The sequence below is a fragment of the Lontra canadensis genome, unplaced genomic scaffold (genome assembly GCF_010015895.1).
Source record: "Lontra canadensis isolate GAN:19392208 unplaced genomic scaffold, GSC_riverotter_1.0 scaffold125, whole genome shotgun sequence".
NCBI lineage: Eukaryota > Metazoa > Chordata > Mammalia > Carnivora > Mustelidae > Lontra > Lontra canadensis.
Window position 1 is genome coordinate 1,674,288 of NW_022631119.1, and position 10,334 is coordinate 1,684,621.

A 10,334-nucleotide genomic window follows, 5' to 3' on the forward strand; every position below is an offset into this window, starting at 1 on the left:
ATGAGTGTGGCGCCTCACAACGGGGCCTGGCGTAGAGTGAGTATTCAGCTGATGTTCCTCTCACCGTGGAGGAATGGGGGGGAGAGGAAAGTGACTCCTGTAGTAAGCACCAAATGGGGACCAGACTTTGTGGCAAGGTCTGGTGCTCGTTTAAGTCTCATGGTGACTCCGTGAGATGGGGGGAGGCAGATAGGTATGTGTCTGAGGCCACTGCAGGCCTGTCCCTGGTGTCTCCACACTTAGATGCAGGGTCCTGTCCCCTGCAGGACCCTACCACGGCTTGTACAGGTTGAGGCCATCTGGAACCATCTTGCCAATGAGGAAGTGGGCTTAGAGGCCAAGTCTCTGGTCCAGGTAGAACCCAGGTGTGTCTCACTCAACCCTATTCTGGTAGCAGAGTGAGTGAGAGATAAGGAGAGACCTTTGACATGTCACCGGCTGTGAGAAACTTCTTAATAAATGGCTTGGGACAGAGGACTGTAGGGAGGGGTTTGGATGGAGGTGAGAGGGACCACGAGTGGCAAAAGGCCAAGCCAGCCTCCCCTCCAGCTGTGTGAACATGGCAGGTTACCTACTCTGGGCTTCCATTTCCCATACCTGTTAACTGGAATAGTGACAAAACCCACCCTGTAGGAAGAATTGCAGTTAACATTAGTAAAGTGCTGAGAACAGCACCAAGCCCACGGTAGCTGCTCAGTGAACAACAGCTTATAAGGCTGTGAGTGGGTGCCCTTGCCCAGTACCTAAGGCCTGTCCTCACTGCCACTGCTAGGGGGAGGCCTCGGTGCAGCAAGAGAGTTATTTTCTGCAAGGCAATTTCACAGCCCAGGAAGTGCTGGCACAGAGGCCCAGACCACAAAGGTGTCCAGTGTCCCCGGCTTCCTGTTTCTCTGCCCCAAGGCTGCCCCACACCCTGGTTCCTCTTGCTCAGCGGGACGGGGTTAGGGGGATCCTTGAACTTCACTGCACCCAGAACTGGAGGCCAGGACCTGAGCAGCCAGCCCGAACTTTCACTCCCATCCGGGTCCTGACAGCCCAGAGCCCACACCCCCAACTTCTCCACCCCAGCATTGCTGGGGCAGGTTCCCAGACCCACCTGAGGCCAGCTACATGACCCTAGGCAAGGGCATGAGGAACTCTCAGCCTCAGTTTCCTCTTCCGTAAAATGGGGATAATAATAGAACTTGCTGCCCATGACTGGGGGGGGGGGTAGAAATGGATCTGGCGTATCGGAAGGGCTCTACCGTTGGCATTTATTCACTTGATGAATATTTATCAGGCATATGTAATGTGCCAGGCATAGTAACAGGTGCTGGGAACACAGTGGTGCACGGGATAGTATCCTCACCTGGGGGCCTCTTTGTAGTCCAGGGCTGGAGGGCCAGGCGTTGGGAGGAAGATATATATAAAGGAAGAGTATAATGTCAGTGACAACTGTGGTGGAAAAAAACGAAATGAATAAAGTTGGTCAAGTAAGAGACAGGGGAGGCAGTTTCCTGGGAATGGACAGAAGACCTGATGAAGGTGACATTGGAGCCAAGAGCTGCGGGAGAAGAGGGAGTGAGCCTTTTGGTCACCAGGGGGAAGAGTGGTCCAGGCAGAGGGAAGAACAGGGTGGGCAAAGACCCTGAGGCAGAAATAAGTCTGGTGCGCTGAGAACCGGCAGCAGGGGCCTGGACAGTGGTGGTGGTGGGAGGGGTGGTAACATCAGAGACCAGGGACCCTCCTCCTGAAACATGGTACCCCCAGGCTCCCAGAGCAGGGCCTCTGGTCTAGATCTAGCACGTCCCAGCTGCTAGTCTGAAGTATTCTTGGTGCCCTAGCCTGACACCCCCACCGAATGCCTACTTGGGTTCCAGCACAGTGACCTCCAGCCCCGGATGTCAGGGAGCTGAAGGGGAGGTCACTTGGAGGTCCGAGCCGAGTCCCCCTCCATCCCACGAGGATGACCTCCATAAACTGAAGTCGGAAGCCCTGTCCCCCAAACGCCCTCTAAGCCCTTCCGTGACTCTGGAGGTGACCTTTTCCAGACTCCGATGCTGGGGGTCCCCAGAGTCGGGAGGGGTCAGGGACACCCAGGCCATCAGCCCATGCCCAAAAGCCGCGGCCCCTGCGCCACCCGGAGAGGCCGGTGCAGCGGGCGCCTCCTGGGCCGCTGCGGCAAAGGCTGGGCGGCCGCGCCCTCCCCCCGCGGTGATTCATCCCGCCCCCTCCCGCTCCCTCCTCCCTACCCAGGCCGCCGCCGCCGCCGCCGCCGCTGCAGTGCGCAGGAGACCGCGGCCCGCGCCTCAGCGCGCCCGAGCCGGAGCGGGGCCGGGGTCGGTGCACCTGGCGAATGCGCCCGGCTGCGCGCGCCAGCGCAGCAGCCCGAGCAGCGGCCGCCGCCCGCGCGGCGGGGATGCCCGGACGCCGGGCCCCGGGGCTGGGCCCCCGGCGGTAACCGGAGCGGGGGGGCCGCGCCCCCCCTCCGCCCCCCCCCTCGCCGGTCCCAGAGCCGCAGCTGCTGCGCCCGCGCGCTCCCGGGGACATTCTAACCACCGCCCGGGCCCGCTGCCTCTTGCCCCGCTATTAATACCGGCGGCCCGGGAGGGGGGCGCAGCGCGCGCCGCGCAGCCATGGGGACACTGCTGGCCTTGGTGGTCGGCGCGGCACTGGGTGAGTGCGCGGGGCGGGGAGGTACGCGGCGGGGGCCACGGCCCGGGCAGCGGCCCGGGGGCGGGGTGAGCGCGTGGGACCCGGGACGGCGGGCGGAGGGCTGCCCCCCCGCCCGCGGCCCACTCCCCGGCCCGGCTAAGTCCGCTTCCGAAGTTGTGAGCGCGGGGAGCGGGGCGGGGGAGGGCGGTGGAGGTGCGGGTGGGCGAGCGCGGGCGGGGGCCGGGCTGGCACAGCTCGGCGGCTGCGGGCGCCCAGCCGGGGGCGAGGAAACGCGGAGTCAGCTGCTCCCGGAGCCCCGCAGGCTGCAATGTGACACCCACAGCCGCGGGAGGGGGTGGGGGAAGGCGGCGCCCGGAGACTGGGACGGGGGAGACCGAGAGACAGGGAGAGATGGGGACGCAAGGGAAGGCGCGAGAGGCGCAGCGACTCCGAGTACTCCAGAGCGCTCCGCCGAGACTGGGAGTCGGGAATAACCGGGGAGAAGGAGACCGAGAAGGTTGTAGAGTGTGCCAGAGAGAGGCCGAGAAGCGAGTTAGGAATGGGAGCGCCGGCGAGACAAACTTGAGAGAGGCAGGAGGGACGGAGACACAGGTAGACACTGGGAGAGGTGGAGTTTAAAAGGGACAGGGAAAGGTGGAGAGAGAGACCGGGAGAGGCCGTCGGAGCGTGGAAAGAGGTCACAAAGTGGTACAGACTCCGTAAGGGATATGAAGTAAGGGAGACAGACACAGAGGTGTTCAAGGAGTTAGAAAGAGCAGCGGAGGAAGACAAGGAGTTCCCAAGATTCACAGAAGGAGAGACTCGGGGACAAGGAAACAGACCTGGAGCTGGAGCCAGAGAGGCTCAGCATTATCTGGTGAGCGCTGGGGCTGAGGAAGGGGGAGGCAGGTGAGAATACGGAGGAGGCACCCAAGGGGACTGGAATCCAGTGGGGGGTGCAAAGTCCCTGAGGCTGTAAAGAGCTCAGTGTGTTTCAAGAAGCTGATAGGAGGTGGGAGAGGGGTCTGGAGCTGAGGAGCCTGGGGGCAGGGCAACAGGGGCCAGAGAAGCTGGGTAGGGGTTGGGGGACTGAAGAGCTGGGCTGGAGTGTGGGGCTGCCCTGGTTCCAGCACCCCCCAGCCCCTCTGAGATCTTGCCTTCTCCCAACCCCTTCTCTGGGGCTAGGGAAATGACTCTGTCCCCTTGAACTTCTAACACATCTGGAATTCTAGTTCCACCACCTAAATGCTGCGGTACCATGGGCAGGGGGACTTCCTAAGAAGGGGTACATGGGTGTCTACTTGGCTACAGAGCAAAGATTCTGAGTTACTTCCCACAGTGACAGCCCTATGTTGTTTGGGTTGGTGGGGGGCTTCTTGCGTGGTAGGCCCCCTGCTGGGGCTTTACCTCATGGTGGAATCTGCCAAGCAACCCCTCCAAGCAGAGATGACCGTTTGCGGGAAACTGAGGCCAGAGGTGATGAGGGACTCGCCAAGGGCACACAGCAAGTGGCAGGGCCAGGCTGAGCGTCTGGTTCTATCCGTTCGTATTCATTATCGAGGGGAAACAGATGGTTTCCGAGAGGCCGGAGAGCCAAGAGCCAGCAAGCCTGGTGTTGGGTTCTGGGCGCCCCTGTTCCACCTGAGCCTGCTGTCCCTGCAGTGTCCTCAGCCTGGGGGGGCTGCGTGGAGGTGGACTCAGAGACCGAGGCCGTGTACGGAATGACCTTCAAAATTCTGTGCATCTCCTGCAAGCGACGCAGCGAGACCACGGCCGAGACCTTCACGGAGTGGACCTTCCGCCAGAAGGGTACTGAGGAGTTTGTCAAGGTGTGTGTGTGGGGGGGGGGGGGGCACAGGTGCAGGGCGGCGGGACATGGTGGCAGGCAGCATGCCGGGGGCGGGGGGGGGTGTTTGCTCATTTCTGATAATGTGCTATTTGTGATGACCCGGATTCAGATTCCAGCTCCATCCCTGTTTGGCTGGTGCCCTTGGGCCAGGCACTGGGCCTCTCTGAGCCTCAGTTTCCTTCTCTGTAAAGACGGGGTGGTGGTGGGCTCTAGCTCATAGGCTTGGGTGAGGGTTGGTCCGGTTGTTGCCCTGGCACATGGTGGCACAAAGATTCAGTACCAGCAAGGCCGTCTCCGGTAGTCATCATGAAAGATGCAGAACTTTCCCGCCTTCCTTTACATTATATGTATTTTGATCTACACATGAGGAGGCTCCGCAGACTCACAGGGCCTCCCAAAGCAGTGGGGTCTGCTGTGGCTGAGAGTGGACTCCTCTCTGCCTGGCTGAGGGGTGTGCCTGGTGAGACTGAAAGCCAGGAAGGCTGAAAGAGGGCTGGGGTTGCGGGGCCGGGGGGGAATGTCTGAGGAAAATGTACATGAGTGCGCGTGCCTGGCCCAGGGACACAGTCAGGGTGAGGGGCAGGCCAGGGCACCATCCTCGCCCCCCTGTGCCCTCTGTGCCCGGGGTCGTGGTGCCCACGTGTGTGTCTGCTGTCTCTCTGAGTGTCAGGGCGAGGGACAGAATGGTCTGGGCGAGGGTGGGGGGGACGGGCGCAGGCAGTGACCAGCCTGGCTGCCCCCCAGATCCTGCGCTATGAGAACGAGGTCCTACAGCTGGAGGAGGACGAGCGTTTTGAGGGCCGGGTGGTGTGGAACGGCAGCCGGGGCACCAAGGACCTGCAGGACCTGTCCATCTTCATCACCAACGTCACCTACAACCATTCCGGCGACTACGAGTGCCACGTCTACCGCCTGCTCTTCTTTGAGAACTATGAGCACAACACCAGCGTTGTCAAAAAGATCCACCTTGAGGTGGTGGACAAAGGTGAGTCCGGTCCTGCCTGCCCCCTCGCCCCTGTTGCCCACTGGCAGCCAGATGGTGGGACAGATGGCAGGCAGGGGACAGGCTGGCTCCATGCCTGGGCCGGGCGAACGCCCACGGCAGCAGGGGGAGCTGCACCTCCCTCCCCAGCCCCAGCTCCGGCTTTCCTTTCCTTTCAACTGCCTCAGAGCCCCGGCAGACCCCTCCTGTGAAAGTTCTGGATGCAAAACTGCCACCTGTGCTGTGGGACATCGTGCAGGTGTCCTCCTGTCTCTGTGGAAGGGCTGTCCCGTGGGAAACAGGCTGATAACGGTAGCCATCTCTCAGTGCAGTGTGAGGATGGAGCGGTGGGTGGGTATCAGCTGCCCCGGTAGTGGGAATGACAGTGGAGGTTCTGACTGTCCGGTAGCCTCAGCACCTCCTCCCTTTGTCACCCTGGCTGAAGAGATAAGAGTGTGTTCCCTGGAGCAGATCTCCTGAAATTCCACTGTGCGAGTGAGCGTCCTGGGAGACCTTGGCTCAGCAGACCCCGGGGTGGGGGTGGGGGGCCGCGGCTGCATTTCTAACAAGCTCTCAGCGAAGCCAAAGCGGCAGGTGTGGGGCCACAGTGTACAGCAAGGATCTCAGGCGTTTGGGGACATTGCATCATTTTGGCTCCAGCTGCCTTGGATCCCTTCTCTGAACCATCTTCCGATGGGTGTAAATTGGAATTTTCCAGGGCCGGAGGGCCCATTGGCTTAGAGTCAGGAAGCTATCCCAGAACTTGAGGCACCAAAGAACCACGGCAAGTATGTCCTGTGGGGCCGACGGCGCACGCGCATTATCACCGTACATTGTCCTTCCTTTCCCCAAGAGGGGTGCAGTCCCTCATGGAGCCTCCCCACCCACCCTCCTGGCTAGGGGCTGCTGCTGTCCACACTTTACCGAGGGGAAAGCCCAGGCTCAGGGAGGTAAGATTACGTGGCCGAGATCGCAGAGCTGGAACCTGGATTTGAACCCAGCCAGGCATGTGTGACTGCCGTTTCTGTTCTTGGCGTGCTTCACTACTCTCTGCTGTCAGCCAGAGTCTGTGGGTTTCTTTTGATAATTAGCATTTTTACGTTTGTTATCAAAGTGAACCAGCAGGATTCAGCGCAGGAGACAAGTCTGAGCTCCTCTTTGCTGTAGGTCACGGTGCTGGGTGGGCGGCCACGCACGGATGTGGAAGACGGAGCCCCGCCCCTGGGAGAGGCTGGAACAAGAAACGCCCCCAAATCCTGTGGCTTCACAAAAATCTGTGTCAATCCTGTCTTGGGAATCAGTGCAGAGGCCGGGGGTCAGGAGAGCAGGGAGGTTCCCTGGTTCCTTCCGTCCTACTGCTTCTTGCGCTCTGCCCTTGAGGGTTGGAGGCTAGGGATGGAGCATACCCCGGACCCAGCAGAGCCCCATTTAAACTTGATCTAGCATATTCTACTACCTCCCAGAGTCTATGGGAGTATCCAACATACTCTAGTGGTTTTTCTTTCTTATCACCATAGTATGGTATTTTATATTACCATATACTATACTATTTAACATTACCAAACATACAACAGTGTTTTTATCATAGTCCATCGTACTAGAGTATTTTTATCTTTACCCACAATGCTATAGTATTTCAAATTAATCATACTGTAGTATTTGAAAGTTTTACTTGTTCTACTGTATTCATTGTTAGCCAGCATATTGTAGTATTTTTAACATTACTCGTCACACCACAGTGACCCCTCTGCCTCAGTTCCTCCTTTGTGAAATGGGGGAATGACAGTCCCGCCTCCTGAAATGTCTGTGTGGCTTGGTGGAGTCTACGTTGGATATACAGCGCCCTTTACCCAATGTTTCCTTGGCTGTGGTTGTTTCCAGAGCAGGGAAGAGCTCAGAGCCTGCAGTCAGTTACACTTGGAGTTGAATCCCGGCTCCGAATCCGATCCTGGGCCGTGCGTCATTGCCCAGAGCCGTCCCCTTTCTGAGCCTCAGTGTCCTTGTCTGGAAAATGGGCTGCAGAGCCATGCCAGTCACTGTCCTAATCTGATTGGGAGAGCAGGAGATACCAGATTACCTAACTCCATCAGAGCACCGAGTTCCAGGAGCAGGGAGGAGAATTCTGAAGATGCGTGCTTTGCCCAGCAACAGTCCAACTCAGTGTGCTTCCTGAGGTCAACTGATGTGGGAAGCCAGCACTCTCTCTATCCTTGGGGGTGTTTCAGAGATGCAGGGAGATGCTCATATAAAGAATTTAGCACAGAGCCTGGCTGGAAGCATGCGTTCTCTGTATGACACGCATTCCGAACTTCCGAATGAATGAATGAGGTGTGAGTCCTTGCACCAGCTCCTCCTGGCAGAGAAGCAGGGGAGAAACACCCAGCCCTGTGCCCTCTTTCCCTTTGGCCCAGAAAGCGTCGGTGCCATCTGCACGGGCTGGAGCAGCAGAGAGTGCCCACTGATGGGAGGAAAGACCATGTGAGGACAGCGGGGGCAAAGGAGATCCTGGCCACCCGGAAGGAGAGGCCCAGGAATATGGGGCGCACACCTGTGAAATCCGGCCAGGGACGTCACAGTGGCCTTCGCTTCTGGTTCCCTGGCTGAGCACATCCCCTCCACAGTTTAAATTTAGGCTAAGTGAGAGGAAGCTGGTGATGGCAAGAGCCAGTGCCGTGGAAAGGACAGAAGGTTTCCGGGAAATGTCGGTGAATAGCCAACACTTAGGCAGTGTGCAGAGCGTGAGCCCGTCCATGCGTGTTACGGGGATTAATTTGCTTTCTCTTCCTGGTAACCCCATGAGAAGGCATGAGTACTGTCACTTCCGGTTTACAGAGGGGGAATTGAGGCTCAGAGAGGTTGAATCACTTGCCCAAGGTGACACAGCTGGCAAGTAGCAGAGCTGGGATCTGAATCCGAGCCTTCTGGTTGCAAAGCTGCAGCTCCCGGGGAACCTGCGGCCGCCTGAATGAAACAGATGCCCCCTCCAGCCACACAGGGCGGCAGGCTAAGGGGGATCCCAAAGCCCCTGGACAGTGGTTAGTTATTAAGAATCCCAGTGATGGGGCGCCCAGGTGGCTCAATCAGTTAAACATCCCACTCGAGATCTCAGCTCAGGTCTTGATCTCAGGGTTGTGAGTTCAAGCCCCACACTGGGCTCTAAAAGAAAACAGGAGTGACGGTAACAACGATGACTCTAGGGAAGCAGCATGGTCCTGTTGGCAGACCAGGCCCAGGGAGGCCAGGTCACTTGGCCAGGCTCATACCCCGCACGCTTGGGTCACCTCAGGCTTCCTGAGCCTGGCCTTGATGGCCCCCTGACCCTGCTTGCCCTTGCAGCCAACAGAGACATGGCGTCCATCGTGTCGGAGATCATGATGTATGTGCTCATCGTGGTGTTGACCATATGGCTCGTGGCAGAGATGGTTTACTGCTACAAGAAGATCGCTGCGGCCACTGAGGCCGCCGCACAAGAGAACGCGTGAGTGGCGCCGGTGGGGGTGGGGTCAGGTGACCCAGACACGCGGGTTTCCCAGAGGGGTACGTCCATCTGCTGTCGTGGATGGGTAAGGTCGGGCCCCAGTGCCTTCCCCTCAGGACCCAGAGTCTGACTCCCTGAGTCCCCTCCTGCCTCAGACCCGGGACTCCAGGCCTCATGCCTGGGCTTCCCGTGGATCCCTGGATGTCCAGTCCACAGTCCCCACCTCTCTAACTCCAAACCCTGTGCACCTGGGGCAGAGACCCCCACCTTCCTCGGTTTCCCCCAGGGTGGGCCAGACTGATGATGCTGGTCACTGTACCCCTGGCCTTTGTCCCTACAGCTCGGAATACCTGGCCATCACCTCAGAAAGCAAGGAGAACTGTACGGGTGTCCAGGTGGCTGAATAGCCCCGGTAAGGTAGGTGGGTGGACAGGGGGCCTGAGGGCCTGGGCGGGGGTCAGCTGGCTGGATCCCTGACACCTGCCTCTCCCTCACCTTCAGGCCCTGGGCTCCACCTCAAGGAAGAGCCAGCCCTGATGGGGAACATCTGGGCACAGCCTGCCCCCAATGGGGGTTGGCCATTCCTGGACCTCCACGAGCCTCAGAGTCCTGCCAACGGAGCCGCCTGGGTGGGAGGGGGCGGGGGGCTTGGCTCACAACACCCCCAATCCGGCCTACTTCCTCCTGCCCCATCGCCCACCCGCGCCATGCATGATGGGTAAAGCAATACTGCCCCTGTCCCCACCCCTGCTTCTGCTGCCTGTTTAGGAGGAGGGCGGTGAGGCGGGGGCAGCGGCTCCGCACCCTTCCTTCTTGCTGATTTGCACACATTGGCCGCTTCAGATGCACACTACTGGGGCCCAGCCCCCCCTGCCTCCTCCCCAACCCAGCGGCGGGGGGGGGGGGTCCGGATGGGGCGGCACAGTTTGGGGCAGGGGGTTTCTGGGACCCACTGCGACCGAAGACCTCTGGCGACACTTCCCCTCCTTCCTCTGGCTGGACCTGGGGTCCCCTCTCCCTGTGATGCACTCTTGCCCCGGCCCTGCCCTGCCCTCTCTCACCAGCCTTGGACTGGGGCCACTTAGAAAGGCCCATTCAGCCTCTTTTCTCTTCACACAAGTAGTTTTGTTCATGAAATAAAGATTCTTGGACTTGATTCAGAGTCTCTCTCTCGAGCCCTGTCACCCTCCCCAAAGCCTTGGTTCCCCCGACCCCAACCCGCTTTTGGGTGCACATTCAGGGAAAGGGAGGGCAAAGGAACAGGTGGGTGACTCTCATCGACTTAGCACTTGATTAGCGGGGGCGGGGTGGGGGATGTCATTAGCGCAGCCAGGAGGGTGGGAGGGGGCCAGAGAGGAGTCACGGGGGCAGCAGGGAAGGGAAGGGTGGCA

General features: G+C 59.6%; 1 protein-coding gene across 3 annotated transcripts; it reads left to right on the forward strand.

Moving 5' to 3' along the window:
- The first annotated feature begins 2,258 nt into the window (after positions 1-2,258).
- Positions 2,259-9,841, forward strand: SCN1B (sodium voltage-gated channel beta subunit 1). 3 transcript variants are annotated; one of them, XM_032841885.1, is made up of 6 exons: positions 2,259-2,655; positions 4,297-4,463; positions 5,228-5,468; positions 8,802-8,943; positions 9,284-9,360; positions 9,445-9,841. In XM_032841885.1, the coding sequence occupies exons 1-5, from the start codon at positions 2,616-2,618 to the stop codon at positions 9,348-9,350; spliced, it is 657 nt and encodes a 218-aa protein (XP_032697776.1). In that variant the 5' UTR covers positions 2,259-2,615; the 3' UTR covers positions 9,351-9,360; positions 9,445-9,841. The 3 variants fall into 3 exon arrangements, with proteins under 3 accessions (XP_032697776.1, XP_032697777.1, XP_032697778.1); XM_032841886.1 differs by having other exon boundaries at positions 9,284-9,355; XM_032841887.1 differs by lacking the exon at positions 2,259-2,655 and adding an exon at positions 3,023-3,511.
- The last annotated feature ends 493 nt before the right edge of the window (positions 9,842-10,334 follow it).